The sequence below is a fragment of the Lepidochelys kempii genome, chromosome 6 (genome assembly GCF_965140285.1).
Source record: "Lepidochelys kempii isolate rLepKem1 chromosome 6, rLepKem1.hap1, whole genome shotgun sequence".
Classification (NCBI taxonomy): Eukaryota; Metazoa; Chordata; order Testudines; family Cheloniidae; genus Lepidochelys; species Lepidochelys kempii.
This window is the reverse complement of record NC_136385.1, coordinates 122,040,557-122,062,306: the sequence shown is the minus strand read 5'-3', so window position 1 is coordinate 122,062,306 and position 21,750 is coordinate 122,040,557. Positions and strand designations below refer to the sequence as shown.

Genomic DNA, 21,750 nt, shown 5'->3' with positions numbered 1-21,750 from the left:
CTGAACTGCAATCTCAGCTCAGACCTTAGCTACTTTGTGGGACTACCAGCTCTCCTTTAGTCTCCTCATCTGTAAGATGAGACATGATGATCTCTACTAGGACTGTGTGGGACCCAGAATTCCCATTTTGAAGGAAATTCTGTGCTTTTGAAATTTTGCTTTCACTCCAGATTGGAGTGGCACTTTGAAAATTCAAATTTCCCTTGAAAATTTGGGGAGAAAATTGTTTTGGGTCAATCAAAACCTTTTGATTTGGTTTTGACTCATTTTATATTTTGCTAAAATATAATAAAAACCCTGAAAGTTATTCTGAAAAAAAAAAATGAAATGCTTCATACTGATTTCCCCCCCTTTCTAAATGCAATTTTGCAGAAATCAACCTGTGCCCGCTAACACTTCAGATTTAATCAAATCAGTATTTTTCTGGCAGAAGACTGTTTTGTTGGAAAGTTTTCAACCAACTTCAATATCTACTTCATGGGGTGTCCCTTTGAGTATGAAAAGTGCTGCAAATGTGTGTGGCTCCATAAAGTATTTCCACTTCACATTTAAAAAACAGGTTGTGAAACAAACAGAGCTGGATGCATCACCAAAGGGGACTATGGCATTAGGCATCCAACTCCCACTGAAATCCCAGGAGATTCATTTCCTTAGGTGCCTTTGAAAATCCCAGCCTCTGATTTGGGGCAAAACTTTTCAAAGGTGCCCAAGTGATTTAGGAGCCTAAATCCCCCATTGAAAGTCAATGGGATTTAGGGGCTTTAAACATCACTGAAAATGAGTGTTACTCTCAGGCCTCCTCATTCTCCAGGTGAAGCCAGTGGCAAAAGTATCAAATGACTTTCTCCTGAGGGCTTGCAGAGACTGCGAGCTGGTGTGAGGCAAGCTGGAGTGTAAATCTGCAGCGCCCTAATGTGCCAGGCGCTCACTGGCCGTGTGGACCCTGCTACCACATGTTGAACATTCCCTGGTGCATTTTCATCTGCTCCACTTTGAAACAGGAGCGGATCAAAGCGCCCTCGGGCACTTTTAGTGCGCTATAACGGGATCCAAAGGGCCAGTTCATGCACAACAAACTAGTGTGTGTTGTAGATTTACACCCCCCAGTTTGCCAGGCGCTAATTTGCCATCTAGACAAGCCCTCAGATTGTGATTAACCCTTTTACTGCTGGGCATCTGCCATTGTCTGTTACCATACACTGGAATCAACAGCATGCTCTTTGTGTGTTCATCCATTTAGCAGGTACCTTCTGCCAGGAGAGAATGCACCTGCCATACATGGCATCATTTGAGTGAGTTAACAAATGCAATACAGTCTAATGTGTAGATCAAGGGATTCTTTCCATTGGTTTTAATGTGATATTCTTCGTGACAGGTTTGTAACCAGATTTATCGACTTGGATGGCTTGACGTGTATTCTGAACTTTCTGAAAAGCATGGACTATGAGACCTCAGAGTCTCGAATACATACCTCTCTCATTGGGTGTATAAAAGCACTAATGAACAACTCTCAAGGACGGGCTCATGTCCTGGCCCATCCAGAGAGTATTAATGTAATTGCTCAGAGTCTGAGCACCGAGAACATAAAGACAAAGGTGGCAGTGCTGGAAATCATGGGCGCTGTGTGCCTGGTTCCTGGGGGCCACAAAAAGGTATTGGAGGCCATGCTGCACTACCAGAAATACGCCAGCGAAAGGACTCGCTTTCAGGTACATGGTCTTCCGTTTTCTCTTCATGCTTCATAAACTCCTTTCCTCAGGTTTACACGGTGTTTGTGAGGGGAAAGATCATCTGCCCTGCCCTGCTCTGTTCCCCTTGTGCTATCCGATTGGAAATCGGATGCAAGCCCCTAGCTACTCAGAGACACCTCCTGCACCTCTTTCTCAGGGGGCACATGGAGAGTGGGCGAGGCCAGGGCACAACGCACTCTGGCCGTCTCCAGCCAGGGGATAGCCTTTTGGGGACCATTGCCAGATAGTGCAAGTTAGAGTACCCCCTGAGTTGCTCTGGTATGAGCCAGGGCTGAGCAGAAAACCAGGGAATTGGAACTGGGGCTCTCCCCTGCATCTCCGTGTTTTACCTGGCAGAGGCCGGATGTAGTCTTGGAGCCTGAAAATCCCCGCTGTCCTGCAAGCTGAATTCCATTGAATAAGAGTTACTGGTTTATAAGGAAATAAAACAAACTAACTTGCTTTTGCAGAGCAACTAGAATCTTAAAGCTCCAGGACTATAACACCCCCGGAAGATATGATGTAACAATTTGACATTAGCAGTATATGTCAAGGCAGGGAATGTTAAGCAGCACTATACAGCTGTAGAAGTGTGTGTCTAGCCATTTAAACCCTGTAAATGGGTTACCATTATCAGAAGTGCATGGGGCTCATCAGGTTTCTGGGAGCCCACAAACGAGTCATTCAAATCTTCGTGGTTTGTTGTTTCTGCGGTGCATTTTTTCACCCTGTGGCATATCGGTCTGTTTGGCAGACGCTGATGAATGACTTGGATAAAAGCACGGGAAGGTATCGAGACGAAGTGAATTTAAAGACAGCCATCATGTCCTTCATTAACGCGGTCCTGAGCCAAGGGGCTGGAGTGGTAAGTTGTGTGTGGCTCTTTGTGGGGGCTCTTTCAAATAGAGTTTTAGTAGAGCTGCGTCCTGCAATGTTCACCCTTTGTCTTTTCTTTTCAGGAAAGTCTGGATTTCAGACTCCATCTTAGATATGAATTTCTAATGCTGGGAATTCAACCAGTCATTGATAAACTAAGGGAGCATGAAAATTCAACGTTAGACAGGTGAGGAAAACTATTCCATAACTTGCAGCTCATCTGCTGGATTCATCCTTTTCTTGGGGGCCAGCTTCCTCTTTTTAAGGACTCCCTCGCCGGTGCTCAGAGTGACAGCCACATGTTTCTAGATTCTTTGGCTCTAAGCAGAATCCATGTAGTATAACATTTGGCAAAAGTCTGCTTAAACCGCACTGAAGTTAATGGAGGTTTACTCAGCACCTGCCCCATTGTTATGCACGTTGAAAGCTTACACTTCTCAGCCATCTAGGGTGAAATTCACCCCTGTGCAGAGGGCAGGCTCAGGGCCTATCTTCACCCTAATCTTAATCCACTTCACCCTAATTTTAAATTTTTAAGTGGCGTTATAGACCTTGTGAGTTTCACCCCTAGTTTGTCTGAGCATAATTTTTCCTTCTTCCATAGGGCTGTCAGAGAGAGAGAACATTACTATGATACTTAACCAGACCAAAATCTGACTAAGGTGTTCTTAAGCATTTTGGAGTGTATAGCTGACAGGCCTTACTCTGATAACTGACGTTTTTGCTATTACTGTTTAAATTTGCAGATGTTGCTGGTATTCTCTAGAAAATCATTGCTAATTATTGATTTTGAAACCCTTCAAATCAGTTGATTACTCTTATCTATCTTATAAGTGCTATTTTAAATATCTGTTTTCCAAATTGTTTGTTTTTTCTTCCCCACCAGGCATTTAGATTTTTTTGAAATGCTTAGAAATGAAGATGAACTGGAATTTGCCAAAAGATTTGAACTAGTATGTATGCTGCCTATTGTTGTAATTATTGTTGTTTGTTTGAAATCAGCATATTGTGGTCTTGGTTAAAATTGGGAGATTGTGGGGAAGCCTGAATTCTGAATTGATGTTGGGAAAACCACTTATTCGTTCTCTGCTTCTGTGCCCTTTCTGTAAAATGGGGATAATACTTGCATCAGAGAGGGTTGCAGTCTACATGGACTGATATTTGGAAAGTATTCTTGTATGGAAGAGGCAGTAGGACAATGGGATGGGATTCGCGAGTTCCTAGCTCAGTTACAGGCTCCTGGTGCAACCTCCAGCAAGTCATTTAATCTGCCCTGTGCCCTGGTTTCTTCTTGGAATGATGATACTTTCTTACCTAGCCAGGGGTGTGTTGAGGATAAATTCATAAATGTTAAGGCACTGAAATACTTTGACTGACCCATATAAGTACCTAAATAGACTGATCCTAGGGTAGATTGTGTCCTACCCATTTCATATTATTTTATTAATTTATTTTTTAGATTACGTCCTTTGTCTTTCATGCAGTGCTCTAGCACCGAGCTGGTTGGCTCAAGTTCTCTTTGGCTTGTTGACCTGCCATTGGGAGAGCTGTGAAAATGCGAAGTAGCATCATTGGGTCTGCGTTTTTTATTTTTACCTTTTGAGTTGAATTTGTTCCATAGGTTCACGTAGACACGAAGAGTGCCACTCAGATGTTTGAACTGACGAGGAAGAGGCTGACTCACACAGAAGCGTATCCGCACTTTATGTCTATCCTTCATCACTGTCTCCAAATGCCTTGTGAGTAGACAAATCCATTTACAGCCCTTCAGGAGGGCATAAGGAATTGATGTTGCATGTGGCTTTGTATTCAGCCCTGCCAGAAAATCTCTGATTTTACCTGGAGCTGAAATAGAGCAATTACTGTACACAATGCATAATACAATATGAATGCCTTTTAATTTCTTAATCTTTGGCAGCAAACTAAAGCTAGCATGGGGAGAGGCGGAGTGCAGAAGTGGGCGGAGTACTAGATTGGGAATTGGGAGACCTGGCTTCTAGTTCCAGATCTGCCACTGACCTACTGTGTGATCTTGGCCAAGTCACTTTCCCTATCTGTCTTCTCTGTTGAAGCCTTGTTTACACTTGTGACATATAGGGGTCAGCGTAGCTACCCGCCGCAGCAAAAGGCAGGCTGCATCCACGCTGCAGTGTGTAGCTACGTGCACCCTGGAAAGGCTCTGGTAGGGGTAGGGAACTGCCAGAGCCTTTCCCCACTGCGAGAGCCTTTCACTGTGGCAGGGAAAGGCTCATACAACTGGACACGACATTGCTAAAAATAGCAGAGTAGTCACTGGAGGCACTGCTTGGATGTGTAGAGAGCAATGTAGGGTGGACACATACCGTAAGAGTCAGGCATGTCTCTGCTCACCTAAGCAGTGCCTGACTGTCTACACTGCGATTTATTTCTGTGCTAGTTGGGCATGCAGTGTCTGTACTCTACACACCAACGCAAGTGTGGACCCACCCTTAGATTTTAAGCTTTTTGTGACAGAAACTCTGTGTATCTTACAATGCCTAACAGCAGCAGCCTGATCTCAGGTGGGGCCTCTAGACACACTGTAAATAAACTTTTATTTTTACAAATGCATGCTTGTGTGGTTCCGTTTGATGCGGTGGAAAAGCAGCTTCCAAAAACCCCTTACTTTTTTGTTTCTTTCTCTCCCACTACTACTTATTCTCTTTCTCTTTTTAGTTAAAAGAACCGGCAACACTGTCCAGTACTGGCTACTGCTTGATAGGATTGTACAGCAAATAGTCATACAGAATGACAAAGGGCAGGACCCCGACTCCACTCCCTTGGAAAACTTTAATATTAAAAATGTCGTCCGGATGTAAGTGCGTGGCCTCCTTTGGGAACAGTATGCTCAGAGGACAAGTAGTTGTCCTAATGCTGTGTTTTGAAGTGGCTGTGATCTGTTAAAGCTATAAGGTTAATTCACGCACTCAAGGCAGCTTTAGCAATCTGCTCTTAGTTTTCCTTTAAACAGCTTAGTATTTAATAACTTGAAAGTGGACTTTGCTTTTCAGCCTTCTGTTCTTGAACATCTGAAGTAGAGCAGGGTGAACTGTTTGTGGGGAATGATATTTAATATAGTCCCTCTTCCCGTTTGTGTATTCTGTATGGTAGACTTTGATATTTAGGAATTTGTTTGTTTGAACTTACTCAATAAAATGTGCCTATGAACCATGCTCAGCCTATGGATTGCCCATGAACTATTTCCTCTGGCTATTCTTTCCTGTATTCCTTATTCATAATTGTATTTGTACGGTGATTGGCCACCTAAACTGAAGGTCATTTCTGTCTCCTAACTGAGTGACTCCAAAACCCACAGAGCTTTCAAGATGGCCGTGCAAAGACTTGGCAAACAAAAATTTGCCAGTATGAATGTTCATGAAAGCAAATAGAAGATGTTCTCAACACCAGTGAAGTCAGTTTGGGATTTGTATTCAACAAGTATTTGCAAATGCTATTTTGCAGTCTACACACAACTTTAATCTCGTTTATTGCTTTTTGTATTATTTTCTATGTTAGATTATTTCCTAAACTTACTTTTCTATTCTTTTTAGGTTAGTTAATGAAAATGAAGTTAAGCAGTGGAAAGAGCAAGCAGAAAAAATGCGAAAAGGTGAATGACAGAAAAATATAAAATATTAAGTTTAAATCTAATACGTACATACATAACTTAAGATAAAGTGTGTGCGTGTGTATACACACACGCATGCACACGCAAACTGGAATCTTCACTGATTTTTATCAGTGGGAGTTGTGCATCTAACTAGGTTAAAACTATGCTATATCCATAGTGCCCATGACTAGAGATGGTCAAAAATGCCAATTTATTTTTTTACAAGAAATTTTGAGGACAAAAGTCTGTTTTCAGTTAAAATGTATTGGTTTTATTATTGAAAAACTGAAACCCAATGTTTTTCAACTTTTTTTTGTCCAAAAAAAACCCAAAAAACCCCCACTTAGACCAAAATATGAATTTTCTGAAGAATTTTTAGTTTTGGTTGAAACACTGTTCTTTTGCATTTGGGGAAATGTTTTGGTGGAAAAATCTCGAGTGTCATGTTCTAATATGGCATGTAAATTAAATCCATTTTAAATGCTCTGCTAGTCAAGAGCAAGCCTGCTCTTTATCTCCCTTGGTACAGCAATGTAGGTCCCTGACTTTCCGGGCCCAGCCATGCTATTTTACTGCCGTGGGACCTCAGCTCGACAGTCTCACCGCCTCCCATTCAGTTATGCACCGTCGTTTAACCCTCGCTTAAACTTGGGGTACTCCAAAACCTGGTCTTGTGAGCAGAAGAACTAGTTCTTGGTACATTGTGGATTAGATGTTTATGGCAGAATTAACAGGATGGGTAACAGTGGGACATCTGGGCCCAGCAGGGAGGCTTCTCTTGATTCAGCAAAGCACTTAAGCATGTGCCTAAGTCCCATTGACTCTAATGGGTTTAGGTGGCTAAAGTTAAGAGCTTTGCTGAATAGGGGGCTAAATTAAGGCAGGGCAGCCTAGACTACAGTATCAGGCACAAAAGCCTGAAATATCAGTGTTGATATCTACATCAGTGGTTGAGAGAGTCTGACTTATGACCTCTCCAAAGCTACTGTTCTCAGCAATACTAAGGATAAAATCCTGGCGCTATTGAAATCAATGGGAGATTTGCCATTGACTTCAGTAGGCTCAGGATTTCACCCTGTTTGTGTGTAACTTAAGAAAAAGAAAAGTTCATTGGCGAACTCCTTGTCGCTGTGTATGATCTGTCTTAAAGTCACACTAAATACAGTGGCTAGTCCTGGCCATCATGTTTGAGAAGGGGTTAATGCCCTTTGCACAAGGGGGGAAGGGAAGTAAATGGTCCTAGTTTGTCCTGTTGACTCAACAATCTTTCCTTTCTCTTTGTTGTTGGCTTTACTTTTTCTTTTGAAATCAAGGATTTTATTCTGGTGCACACGTGCGCGTGTATGTGTATAGTTTGCCATCAGGAAGAACGTGTAGTTAAGTGACTTCATGAAATTTTTTGGGGGCGGGGGGGCTAGAACACAACGAGCTTCAGCAGAAATTGGAAAAGAAGGAGAGAGAGTGCGATGCCAAGACTCAGGAGAAAGAGGAGATGATGCAGACCTTAAGTAAGATGAAAGAGAAACTCGAAAAAGAGTCCACAGAGCACAAGCACGTCAAGCAACAGGTGGCAGACCTCACAGCACAGCTCCATGAGCTGAATAGGGTAAGGGCACGCTACAAACTTCCCATTTATGGTGCAGTTCCAGATTCTCTCTCACTGCAGTAAACAGAGAATGTAGATGAAGAAATCTGGATACAAAACTGTCTTGAGTGTGGGAAAGGCCCAACTGTGTTTGCAAGAAATCAGAGTTGTAGTTAATTGGAGAAGGGACAGCTTTAAACCTTGGAAATAGCCTTATTAGGCCGATGGCTATTGCCTTGTTCCTTGGTTGCCTCCCATGTAGGCTTGTTAGATGCTCTTTTACATAGAAACCCATTTTGGGTCAACTGGAAGTTAAACAGGATGTGAATCCATTACAGCTACCAGCTACTGGCCTAGCACCTTAGCTGAAGCTGTAGACCCGTGCTTTTAACTTTGGAAGTCCCTGGTTCAATCCCAGGTGTCCGTCAAGATGGTGGATGTAAATAGTGGCCCTTTGGGGATTCAAACTGCTAGGGGCCTCTGGTGCTCAAGCCGAGCTTCTAGAGGAGATATGTAATCCCTTGGCCACCCCAACGCTCTGTATCCATCCTCTGAGGATGTCAGCTGGATACAACACACAGCAATGGAGCCTTGCTCTTTAGCTCAAGCTGTAGAGACTCATGCCTTCCAGGAGGTGCCCAGTTCAATCTCCAGTGTCTTCCAGGATGGCAGCTATCCCGATGCCCTGTCCTGGACCTTTGCCGGGAAGTGCAGGACATCCTAAACTGGTTTCCTGATTCTTTAAGAATGTGTCAGCTCTTGACATCCATCTTAACTAACAGAGCCCTCTGTGAGCAGCACCTGGTCTAGGTTAATGTGCATAAGGGCTTAAAATGATTGACTGTAGCCCCCTTTTGTAACTACGCTCGTTCTCTCTCTTTCAGAGGACAATATTTGCTCCTGTTCCAGGAGGGCCCCCGTTGCCACCTGGAGCACCTGGTGGACCTTTACCTTCTCAGGCTGTAGGAGCCCTTCTTCCCCCTCCTCCACCCCCTCTACCTGGTGGAATCCTTCCTCCGCCGCCCCCACCTCCCCCTCCTGGTGGCCCACCCCCTCCACCTGGCCCCCCTCCCCTAGGCGGGATAACCCCGCCTCCTGGAGCACCGCTGGGCTCAGCCCTCAAAAAGAAAAACATCCCACAGCCGACGAATGCCCTCAAATCCTTCAACTGGTCTAAGCTGCCTGAGGTAAGCCCTGCGTTCTCACTTGCTGTTTGACATGCCACTTTCTTCTCCATAAAGAGATCATGGATCCGACCGTTAAATGATTTTGTTTTCCTAGCAAGGAAAAGAGTCTCGCTCCATCGCTTGACCTTTGTGCAGGTATCTGGGACGAGTGATGCGTGGTCTATGTAGCCTATTCATATAACTGAGGGCGGCGCGTGATGTACCACGTGTCAGCAGTGTTTGAAACGGCCGATTTCACTGTGATCAAGAAACCTAGCATCTAATAACGTTGGTATGTTTCAGAACAAGCTGGCAGGCACCGTGTGGACTGATATTGATGATGCAAAAGTGTTTAAAATCCTTGATCTTGAAGACCTTGAAAGGACGTTCTCTGCTTACCAGAGACAGCAGGTAATGGTCTGGTGTGTGTGTTGCACAGATTCAATCATTCCATGTCAGATGTGATCTCAGAAGATACATTTTATCATTATTTCACCCTAATGCCATTTTAACTTGTCAGCTCAGCTGGTTCACACTCCCAGTGCATGCCTGTGTTTTGCATTTAAACGTTGGTTAGCTGCCTGATACAGATCTATTCACACCGCATACACACCTGACTGCATGCTTTACAGTGTAAGCGGAGGCATGTAAGGAAGATGGATCGCAAAAGAAATTATTGGGAATGGTTAAAAATAACACACAGATGTGGTTACAATGTAGTCATGTTTTTGGATCACTTCTAAGAGCAAATGCTTCACTTCTACATATTGGGCTGAAAATTCATGTCTGTCTCAAGCCATGTGTGGATCTCATTCCTTATTTTTTTAGCAAGCCCAGAGTGAAGTTTGAGTATTAAACAAAAAATGATACTGCAAACAAGTCTCAGCTTTTAATTTTAATTTGTTATAAGCCTTATGGGACAGTGTAATAGAGCTGGACTCACCCAGCGCTTCCTGCTGGTTGTCCTTGGGAATTAGCTCATCAGCCTCTGGAGCGCCCTCTGCTGTCTCGTGATCCACCTTACCGCCGGCCCCAGTACCTCCCAGGGCCCGGAGCCCCCTCCCACTGGAGTGCTGACCCCTGGCAGTAAACCCCAACAATCCCTGAGGGTCTCCCCTCCGCAGGGAACCCCCACCCACTACCCCCACCTCGCCTCAGTCTTGGCTACTGCTAGTCATCGCTTAGCCCCACTCCCCGGGGCAGACTGCTGTGTGTCTCAGCCACTCATCACAGGCAAGGGGGTTTGGATCTGCTGCCTATATTTACCCATGGGCTGCCCCCTTGCAACTCCAGTACCTAATAGGCCCTAATCTAGGCCTCTCAGCCTGGGGGTTTCCAGGCCGGAGCTCCCCTGCTCCCAAGGCCTTTCCCCCTCAGCCCTGCTCCACTCTAGGTATTCCCTCAGGTCCCTGCAGCCAGGCCCTTCCCTATCTGAATGCAGAGAGAGAATGGGTAAGCTTCAGCCTAGCAACCCCTTTATAGGCCCAGCTGCGGCCTGATTGGGGCATGTCCCAGCTGTGGCCATTTCCCCACTCAGCCTAGCTTTTCTTGCCCTCAGCCCTGGCTCTCTCCCAGGGCTGGCTGTTAAGCCCCACAGGGCAGGAGCGGGTAACCACCCTGCTACAGACTGTTTCAGCAAATAACTTCAGTACATAAGGATAGACACCTGCTTTCCTGAACTGGGGGCATGGATGGGCAAGAGATGGAGATTTTTAATGTGGTATGAGGGTCAACAGAGACTGAGAGCTGCCAAAAGAGATGGGACTGCAGGGGAATTCATAGCGCTAAGCGTGGTGAACTCTGCCTAGTCAGTTGTCCAGAATGATCAGTGGGTGTTCTGCTAGTTGCTGGTGCAGAGGGACTTTGCAGGGAACAAGTGGATTCAACAGATAAACATGCACCTTCTGTAAGAAGCTTAATTTCTTTCTGATGCTAATCAAGGTAGAGATCACCGCCAGATTAGAACAGGGCAGAGGTCGAGAGTTCCCTAAGAAAAGGAAGCACAGCGAGAGTGTATTTTGAAGCAGGTCACTAAGCGTGATTCGTTCCCCCTTGCTTTAAGTTTGATGAAGGTGCAGTTGGGTTCCATTCTTGAATTTGTAGAATAGTCTGCAAAAAGGTTCGTGGCACAGTGGAAGGTGAGAGAGGAATAAGAAATGGGAGGGAAGCAAGAACTGGAGAGCTAGTGGGTAGCTTGTGTCTTTGTCCTCCTAGCTATCAGTGTGAGCCAGTTAATCCACAGGTAGATTAGATATGAGACTATTACAAGGCAGAGGGTTAAAAATAATTTGTCTCTCAGCTGACAGTACAGCTGGATGAAGCCTCAAATAGCTGCATTGGCTGTAGAGCCAATATATGTAGGGAATATTTCAAATGCTCTGGAGAGGAGGGCTCAGGAGGGACAAAAACACCTAATTTGAGCAGCCATTGATCTGTAACTAATGCCAATGGCCTGGTTGGGAGAGCAGGTGATAGTAATGAAAGATAAAGCACAGAGCATGGACCAAAGATGTTTTGAAAGGGCTCTCAATACCTCCCGGCACCAGAACGCATAGAGGCTGGAGACATGACCAGCGAAACACGTTCTCCAGCACTTCTGAACAGCCGTTGCTGCCAAGTCTGCTCAGCCTGAGTAGATGGGTACTGGTGAGCGTTGAAATGTGGATAGTTCTAGAGAGGAGCTAGAATCAAAAGGAGCTTTGAGAGTGAGTGGGGGGGGGGGGGAAATCAGGAATTCATCAAAGTCAAACTTTTTGGGTGAATGAGGAATTTGTCATAGTAAAGCAAAAGGCTGGGGAGGGGCTGGCACAAGACATTGAAATAAGCAGTGTTGGGGAAGGTCAGGAAAGCAGAAAGGAATGGTGTTCCTTCCCTGAAGGGTGTGTATCTGTTGCCTGTGACTCTCAGAAGTGACTGGGTGTATAAATGATCACCCACGCCCGAGCATGGTGCATCCTTTGCATATTTCAATTAAATTGTGTTCTCAACATTGTGTGCATGCGTTCTTGCTCTGTGTGTGTACACACACCCCTGCACGTAGAGAACAATGTTGAGAACATCGAATATTTATGTATTTGTCTTAAAATATTTCAAAATACTCAGCAGTATTTAGAGGGATTCTCTCAAGATTTTAAGAACACAAATCCCTGTTACTGGTAACACACCACTGACTAATACAGGTAAAGGGTTAATTAACATCAATATTACTTTTTTTGCCATTAGTAGAGCATTTCAGCGGCTTCTGGCACATCACTCTGCTTGGACAGTGGAACCTACATGGATCAGCTGAACTTTCTGGTCTGTGTCCACAGGGCTCTTACATTGGAGTCTCTGATCTCTCAAAGGAATGTTGTGAAATTGGAGGGGACACATTTCAAGACCCATCTCTGACTATAGTTCAGGGGACATATTGTTTTCTGCAAAATCATTTTTGTGACAGAACCCAGATTTTGGACCTCAGCTAGGTGGTAATGTTGCTTTCAAGTGACCATGATGAATAGTAATAGTACATAAGGCATTAAGCACAGCTGGAGAGCAGCATCAGTAAGGGCCAGGGCGGGGCAAGTGGTCATTTGGCCAAAGCACAGGACTGGGAGTCAGGAAATCTGAGTTCTGTTCCACTTTAGTTATATTTGGAACAGTGCCTTTCAATATACTACCACCAACAAACCAGGCCACTCGAGGCCAAATCTTCCTCCAGCAATTACTCCCCATTTACAGCCTTCATCTTCCTCACCCCTGCCAAATTCCCTTCCCTTTCAAATGCCTGGGGGAAAAAATGAACTTTGCGCTGTGGTCTGAAGGTCCTCAGATCCTGGCTTTGTAAATAACCCGTTTTGTGCCACCCTGTATTTATTTAATCTGCACTCCCTGAAATATCCACATCCAAGGACGTTCCATTTCAGCACAGTTACAAAATGGCATATGCCTGTGTAGCTCTGTGTGTGTTGTCTGTCTTTATGGAAAAGAATTATGAACCATTTCTGCACACTTGCAGCATTTGTCTGGCTTTTTTATTTTTGCCCTGCTATGCATGGTCCTTCCGCACCCTCCCCCCCCACCCCCGTCACACACACACACACACACACTCTCTCTCTTTCTCTCTCTCTCAAAACCTGCTTAGCCAGATGGATACACTGTATTCTGCCTGCAAACCAGCCAAGCACTAGCCTGGGTGTGGGCAAACTTTTTGGCCCAAGGGCCACATCTGGGTATAGAAATTGTATGGCGGGCCATGAATGCCCACGAAATTGGGGTTGGGGTGTAGGAGGGGGTGAAGGCTCTGGCTGGGGGTGCGGGCTCTGGGGTGGGGCCAGAAATGAGGAGTTCAAGGTGTGGGAGGGGACTTCGGGGTGGAGCAGGGGATTGGGATGCGGGGGGAGGGATGAGGGCTCCGGCTGGAGGTGTGGGCTCTGGGGTGGGGCTGGGGATGAGGGGTTTGGGGTGTAAGAGGGTGCTCCAGGCTGGGACCGAGGGGTTCAGAGTGTGGGAGGGGGCTCCAGGATGGGGCAGGGGATTGGGGCACAGGGGTGTATGAGGGCTCTGGCTGGGAGTACAGGCTCTAGGGTGGGGCTGGGGGTGAGGGATTTGGGGTGCAGGAGGGTGCGCCGGGCTGGAATCGAAGGGGTCAGAGGGTGGCGGGGAGATCAGGGTAGGGGTTGGGGCGCGGGTGGGCCCCAGGGGTGCAGGCTCCAGGCGGCACTTACCTCAAACAGCTCCCAGATTCACCTCGCCTCTGACTCCCACGCACATCAGGTTACAACGCCACCCACTCTGAAATTTGGCCTAGTCGCCCCTAAGTCATGATAGAGAGGTGGCCACGGCCACATTTGATTGAGTGGTGCTGTGGCCTGGCCAAAAAGTGGTCAGGTCCTGGCCTGATTTGCCCCTCTCCCATACACACACCTCCCATGGCCTATGGTTACTACCATGATGAGAATGGTATAAGAACCTAGATAGGACAGAATAGAACAGGTCTTTCAGAGCTTTTTTGGGCTGAGAGTTTATCCCTGAAGCTAGGAAATAGTTCCCCTTTAATAAAGCAAAGTGGAGAGAGGGATCCCCTCCCCTGGGTACCATGCAAATACTTTAAGATTAGAATTAAGGGTTTGAGGGGACTGATTAGATGGAGGATTTTTGTAAAGAAAGAAATCGGTTTCTCTTTAACCCTCTTCTCCACCTTCATGACCTCATTAGAGGACAGAGTGAAGGTTGTTTGGGAGCTGTAACTGCATTTCCATACCTTAACGTCTTTGGATTGATTTAAAATATCCCAGGAATGCAATGCTTCCTTGGAGATGATTACAACGTTCTTATAACTGCTTTTATCCTTGCTGAGCTGTGCTCTCACTGAATGTTTGCGGGGGGCTCAAGTCTGGGAATGTTTAAAAAATAAAAAAAAGTTTTGGGCATCCTTTGTGCCCAACTCATTAGGGAAGCTGCTCAGGAACAGCTTATTTGTGTGAAATGATGCTCCTGAGAGTTCTTCCAGAGTTGGGTAACCCATGGAGTTAAATCGTGGCTGTGCAAGGCAGAGCTGCATAGGATCGATCTGAATTGGCCCATGCAAGTTTTCTAAGAATAAAAAAAAAAAAAACCACTAAGGCAGTTTGTATATTGATTTGGTGCCTGTCACTTTCCCTTTCGTACATTCTAGACACCCGTGCAGACATGCATTCCAAGGGTCTAGACCCACAAAGATTTAGGCATGTGCCAATGGGACCACTCCCAGTGGTAAAAATTAATTACGGATTGGGACCCAACTCCCCATACCTCTTCTCACCAATTTATCCCCTTCCCTGTGTACCAAGCAGATTTCCTGAGAAATGCACTGAATCTTGAGGGAGAGGAAGGAATACTGACCCCCACCCCCAACAAAGCTGAAAGCAAGATTCAGGGCACCACTTTTGCTGCTGCTGTTCAAATGCTACAAAAATGTGAAACCTGCAAAAAGGGGGCTACTACCCAGGGAATGAAGAATCTGGAAACTAAAGCCCTGTCCCTAGTGGAAGCAGAAACATGCTTAGCTCCAGCAGTGTTTCAAGGTGGAGTTAGAGCATCATCACTCTGCTCCAGCTAGTCACAACTCTAGGTCCTTGTGAAGCTTCGTGTATTGCTGTTTGTGAAAGAGATCTCTGGCACGTCAGCTTAGCAGGCAGTGACAGTGGAGTTCAGGCCAGTGTTTTGCTGATCTTCCTTTGTATTTTGGCTAGGGTTTTTTTTCCCTGGTTGGATTAAATTTAGTTCAAAACTCTAGGAAGCTTTTACAAATTCATTTTGGATCTTTATTGAAGCGAAAAATTGCATTGTGGAAAGAAAAGGCTAAAATTCAGGTTCATTACTAGGTGTTAGTTTAATCAATGCCCAAAACTTCTGGAGTAATTTATATAACCACTTCCCCTTTCTCTCTTCCCCCCCACCCCATTCATGAGCTAATAAACTGATTGGCGGAAAGTCAGCAGGAATCTACGTAAAAAGGCTTCCTTTAAAATTGCTGTAGTGATGGAAGTCTGTTCAGGGATTAATAATAAGTTAAAACAGCCATCCGGACTGTCAGTTGCTTTCTAGCATAATGGCCAGGAAGGAAACATGATTGTGTAGTAACTGGATTTGGAGTAAATCTAACACTGAAGACATTTTGATTCAAAAAGGTGTATTTCTGCACCTTTGAACATTACTCCAGATTGCACATCTGAATGATGGGGTCTTTAGAGCTATGCAGAGTGACCCTAGCATACAAATAGGGAAAACCCATGTTGGTGGCTTCATGATAAAACCCCATTCCACCAGGCTGCAGATTTGTGCAGCTGTGGTTGATGCTACAGGGGCATGCCTAAGTCCACTAAATATCTGGGGAACTGAGCAATGGCAAAGTTTAATCTGGGTATGGGGAGGGTATTTCTCTTGTCCTAGCAAGGTTGCCTAGCTCCCAAGTAGCTTTTCCCCTGTGAGACAGTTCTTGGGCAAACACGTTGCCATGGTAAAGTTTTGCCGTTGCAAAGTTTGCTCTGGAGGGAGAATCTCATTTTCATGTCAAAGCCCTGTTTTTTTTCCTGGCAGATGTGTTGACGTTTCACTCCTTGAAATTCCCAAAAACTCATTGAAATTGCAATTTTCTCCCCAGTGTTTGCTTAACGAGCACTGGTGCTATTCCACAGCTTTTTTTGATTCTTGCATGAAAGGATCGCAGAATTTCAGAACGTTTGGAGGGATTTCCTATCTTCCATGTATCGGGGGTAGCCGTGTTAGTCTGTTAGGCCTCCATGCATCTGAAGAAGTGGGGGTTTTACCCACGAAAGCTTATGCCCAAATAAATCTGTTAGTCTTTAAGGTGCCACCGGACTTCCTGTTGTTTCTATCTTCCATGTTTCGCTTTAACACCCTGTTTTAGAGTGCCTTTGCATGGTTCATTGATGAAACAGCAGATACCAATGCTTCCCCTGCCTGTCACTGTTTTGCGTGCTTTTCCCATTCAGTGCCCTTTCATTTATGTTCTTTTACTGCTCAGTGCATTTTCATTTTCATTATCCATTGTCAGAATTCGTATGCCCCAGGTGCTTCTCTTGCAGTAGAGACCTCTGTATTATACGTTCTTCCTGACTATGCTTTGACTCTTTTTTCTTTTGCTGTGACCACTGAATTGCACTTGGTTTTACTGCCTTTTCCATGCTTCTGCTATGGCTGTAGGACTTCTGTGTGAACAATAACTCCAAACAGGTAAGTGAGCTTCTGCTGAAATCTTATGTTTTTATTAACATGATGATTTTGCTAATGTTTAGTTTGAGCAATTAATGCAGGTTTAGCACACTTACCTAGAAGTAGGATAGCGCTATATGCCATACTACTGGATATTATATTTTAATAATTGTAAAAGATGATTAATATTTTAATTAGAATTTTTTTAAAAAGCGCCACACAGCATAACCTGAGAAAGTATAGTGATAATACCAAACCTCCTCCATGCTTTTTGACATGTCCTGTGCAGACTTGCCTTAGGTACAAGAGTTTGAGAACAAGTGTAAAATTTTAAAATGGGTCTTAAGTGCTTTTGGGAAAAAAGTGGCTTAGTTTATCCTAAAGGCCATTGACTTTTAATGAGAGATGGACTTACAACTCTTTTGAAAATGGGACTTAAGTTTCCAAGTCACTAAGATGCTTTTGAATATTGGTTTTATTCCTAGGGATAAGATTTTTCAAAAGCACTCAAAGTTGGCCCATTGAAGTTCCTGGGAGAAGAGTTGGGCCAACACTTAAGTACTTTTGAAAAATCTCATTCCTAGATGGTAACAGGATCAAAAGGTACTTAGTTATTTTGGACTGCAAATGTCTTCCATAACAGAAATGTATGTCTTTGCTCACTTTAAACCCTGGAAGTATGAAGTGGTCTGATGCCCAAGCTAAATGGCTATGCATTTTGAGAGACAACTGCTAGCATTATCACCTTCCTTCCCAGTGTTCTGTTCCTTGGGAAATCATTGGAATAGGCAGGTATTCACCTATTAACATTAATCCAAGATTATTGCAACAGTGTAAATAAAATCAGAGGAAATGTGACCACTTGTGTAGCTCAGTAATATTCATTATGTTTGTTACGATGTATTTTATACCATGGATAGAATCATAGCAATGTAGAAGGGACCTTGAGAGGTCATCTAGTCCATACCACCCTGTGCTGATGCAGGACCAAGTAAACTTAGACCATCCCTGACAGGTGTTTGTTTAACCTGTTCTTAAAAACCTTTGGTAGCCTGTTCCAGTACTTAATTATCCTTGTTGTTAGAAAGTTTTCCTAATATCTAACATAAATATCCCTTGTTGCAAATTAAGCTGCTTACTTTTTGTCCTACTTTCAGTGGACATAGAGAACAATTGATCACCATCCTCTTTAAAAGAGCCCTTAACATATTTGAAGACTGTTCTCAGATCCCTCCTCAGTCGTCTTTTCTCCAGACTACCCGGGCCCAGTTATTTTAACCTTTCCTCATAAGCCAGGTTTACTAAATCTCTGACCGTTTTTGTTCTGCTGCATGTGTAACTGCAATTTTGTATATTGTAAATCATTTGAGGGAGATTGTCAAACCTACCAAGGATTTAGGAACACAAGTCCTGTTGACTTGTACTCTTGAATCCCATAGATGTTTTTGGAAGTCTCCCCCTTAAAGGGTAATAAATGCTGCAGGTTGTGGTCACTTTGTATTTGAGTATTACTGTGTGAGTGGATGCTGCAGATGTTTAGAGTGGCAGTAGAAGAACTAAAGTGATCTTGAGTCTGTGACCATCCATAACACAGCATTTCAATAGAAGATCTAATGAAGTATCTCAAATACATATGCTAGGAAAGGCTTGCTTTATTTATTCATTAGTGTATGTGCGTTTGTAGATTCTCAAACTTTCCTGTGTGAAAACATATTTACATTTCTACCTGGTGGCTTTCAAAGCATGCTCTGGTTTATAAAATGGCTTATTATATTTCAGTTACAGGCTACAGGTTTTAATGCTAAGCCTTAGTGACATTCATGATTAATGAAGACCAGTTATATATGATACTGGTGTGTGCGGAGGGTTCCAAATGTGGATATGCTGTGTTTCTTCATATTTTCTCATCACGCTTTTTGTAGAAAGAAGATGCCATCGATGACACACTGAGTTCCAGACATAAAGTCAAGGAGCTTTCGGTAATAGATGGCCGGAGAGCTCAGAACTGCAATATTCTTCTCTCCAGGTATTGTTAATCTTTTCCCTTCAAGGAAACTGGTTATTAGGTGCTACTTGTGTCCTGTGAGAGGACCTAGAGACTTTTTACTAACTGTATCATTCTAAGTTCTGATACTTGTGAGCTGTAAAGAATAATGTGCCCTGAACTGGAGATCATGCTGTAATTCCCTCTCGAGGGATTCTAATAACTGAAACTCTGGGAATAAAACCAGAGGAGTTTCACTGACACCTGAACCCAGATATGGAATTACATCTTCCATTTATGTATAGTTTTGCAGAGGCAAATGCATTTAATAGGATACACGAGAATGCCTGATGTCAGTGCGGGAATGCTACGGGAACCATTGTTGCTGTTCAGAAAGGTTTAATTTTTATATCCTTTTTATACCCCAGATTTTCTTTACTTTTTTGGTGATATTTAAGAAGGACTCTGCTAAAATCATAAAGGGAAATAGATTCTAAATGCTCAATTAGGCAGAATACCCAAGGGTAACTGGCCTCTGAGACATGGTAATTATTATATTTAGGCTCCTGAACAGTGGGGAGTGCTGTTTGGAAACTGATGTCCAATACTAGTAATGAGGGTTCAATGCACGACTTTTGATTTTTGGAGTGTGAATGATTTTCAGATTCAAACTATGCTTCTAGAATTAGGAGCAACAAGGGAAGGTTTGGCAAGAGATACTAAAGAATAGAGAGAATTATAGACCCCACTACATTTCCAAAGATATTTATATTCATCAAGACTATATAATTCATTTGAAGAGGTTCAGAGCTATAAGCAAAACCCCTCTGACTTTGCCCTGGATGTGATGTAATTGGACTCCCTTGATGAAATTAGTCTCATAGTCTGGAAGGGGTTACATCATTGCTTAATTACTATGAGTAATTTAATCTAGTCTTTAAAACTAAATTCTGTTTACATGCTAAAAGGAGCACTTTAGCAGAGTAAATGGATTAGACTAATTTTATGTGAAAATACAAGCCAGTCTAGTCTGGAGTGCAAATGTGAATGATTAAATAAATGATAAATACTTTTTAAAAAATACCTTTCCTGTCCCATTTAGAAAATGTCTCCTTCAGTACATGAAAATGTTGACATTACATATAAGCTAAGAATCACTTTAAAGGAAATTCCATGTGGAATTTGGGTAGGTCCAGTTTTTCAACTTCTCAATGCCTAAATTCCATGTTTCATAGAAATGTAGGGCTAGAAGGGACCTCGAGAGATCACCAAATCCAGCCCCCTGTGCGGGAGCAGGGCCAAATAAACCTAGACCATCCCTGACAGGTGTTTGTCCAACCTGTTCTTAAAATCTCCAGTGATGGGGATTCCACAGTTCCTTGGTAGCCTGTTCCAGTACTTAACTACTCTTATAGTTAGGAAACTTTTCCTGATGTCTAACCTAAATCTCCCTTGCTTCAGATTAAGCCCATTACTACTTGTGCTTCTTTTAGCAGCCATGAAGAACAATTACTCACAGTCCTCTTTATAACAGTCGTTACATTTGGAGAGTGTTATCAGGTCCTTCCCCATCCCGCCCTCCCTCCCTCCCCCCGGTCTTCTTTTCTCAAAACTAAACATGGCCAGTTTTTTAACCTTTTCTCATTGGTCTGGTTTTCTAAACATTTTATTGTTTTTGTTGCTGTCCTCTGGCTCTCTCCAATTTATCCTAAAGGGTGGTGCCCAGAATGGACACAGGACTCCATGTGTGTCCTCACCAGTGCTGAGTGGGATAATTACCTCCTGTGTCTGTCTTCACTCCTGTTAATGCATCCCAGAATATTAGCTTTTTTCACAACTGCATCACATTATTGACTCTTATTCAGTGTGTGATCCACTATAAACCCCAGATCCTTTTCAGCTGCACCACCACCTAGCCAGGGAATCCCCATTTTGTAGTTGTGCATTTGATTTTTTCCTTCCTAAGTAAACTATTTTGCCCTTGTCTTTATTGAATTGCATCTTGTTTATTTCTCTAATTTGTCAAGGTTGTTCTAAATTCTAATCCTGTACTCCGAAGTGCTTGCAACCCCTCCTGTCATGGCCTATGGGTCTCGACTGGAGGCCCACAAGCTTCCTAGGAGCAGCCATGCTCCAACCCTCCACCTGGCAGCCTGCTTGCAATAATTTGCCTGAGACCTATGAAAGCCAGCCCCAATGTGAGGTTCTGCCCCAAAGTCCTATTGGCAAAGTCCAAGAGCAGCTGATTGGGCACTGGTCCTACATAAGCCAGTGTTAGGAGCAGGAAGCTGTCTGAACAACTGGGCACCACCCTGCTCTGCACTATGTGCCTTGTGCGCCCCACTCCGGTTTCTCTGGCTTGACTCCTGACACCTGAATTGTGGTTCCCAGTCTCCTCTTGTCTCCTGCTTCTGACCTCTCGGTATCCTGACCCAGCCAACTCTTGACTCCTGTCTCGTGCGTGTGGATTCTAGTTCTGGCTGCTAGGTCTGGCTGCCCACCACTCGTCTATGACTGCTCCCAGCTTGGTGTCACCTGCAAGTTTTAAAAGCATCCGGTCCACTCTATTATTCAAGTCATTAATGAAAACATTGAATAGTACTAGACCCACAACTGACCCCTGCGGAACCCCACCAGATACACCCTCCTGGTTTGACAGCGAACAATTGATAACTACTCTTTGAATACAGTCTTTCAACCACTTATGCACCCACCATGTAGTACTTTCATCTAGATCAGATCTCCCTAGTTTGCTTGTGAGCATGTCATGTAGGACTGTGTGAAAAACCTTCCTAAAATCAAGATACATCACATCTACTGCTTCCCCCTACACCCTCTCCACAAGTCCAGTAACCCTGTGAAAGAAGGAAATTAGGTTGGTTTGCCATATTTGTTCGTTATAACCCTATTATCCTCCAGGCATTGACAAATTGATAGTTTAATAATTTGTTCCAGTATCTTTCCAAGTATCAGAGTTAGGCTGACTGGTCTATAATTCTCTGGGCCCTCCTTTTTAAAGATAGGGACTATGTTTGCCCTTTACCCGTCCTCTGTGACCTCACCCGTCCTCAATGTGTTCTAGAAGA

The 21,750-nt window shown here is 44.0% G+C and overlaps 1 protein-coding gene across 3 annotated transcripts in view; it reads left to right on the top strand.

Moving 5' to 3' along the window:
- DAAM1 (dishevelled associated activator of morphogenesis 1) overlaps positions 1 to 21,750 on the top strand; it is a 185,509-nt gene that overhangs the window by 130,337 nt on the left and 33,422 nt on the right. For 2 of the 3 annotated variants that reach the window (XM_073349967.2, XM_073349966.2), the window contains exons 6-17: positions 1,376 to 1,709; positions 2,485 to 2,595; positions 2,690 to 2,793; positions 3,493 to 3,559; positions 4,228 to 4,345; positions 5,301 to 5,439; positions 6,176 to 6,234; positions 7,653 to 7,840; positions 8,704 to 9,006; positions 9,289 to 9,396; positions 16,672 to 16,701; positions 18,603 to 18,706. In XM_073349967.2, coding sequence (XP_073206068.2) covers positions 1,376 to 1,709; positions 2,485 to 2,595; positions 2,690 to 2,793; positions 3,493 to 3,559; positions 4,228 to 4,345; positions 5,301 to 5,439; positions 6,176 to 6,234; positions 7,653 to 7,840; positions 8,704 to 9,006; positions 9,289 to 9,396; positions 16,672 to 16,701; positions 18,603 to 18,706 — 1,665 coding nt within the window. The remainder of the gene's footprint in view (positions 1 to 1,375; positions 1,710 to 2,484; positions 2,596 to 2,689; positions 2,794 to 3,492; positions 3,560 to 4,227; positions 4,346 to 5,300; positions 5,440 to 6,175; positions 6,235 to 7,652; positions 7,841 to 8,703; positions 9,007 to 9,288; positions 9,397 to 16,671; positions 16,702 to 18,602; positions 18,707 to 21,750) is intronic. The other variant, XM_073349968.2, reaches the window with a different exon arrangement.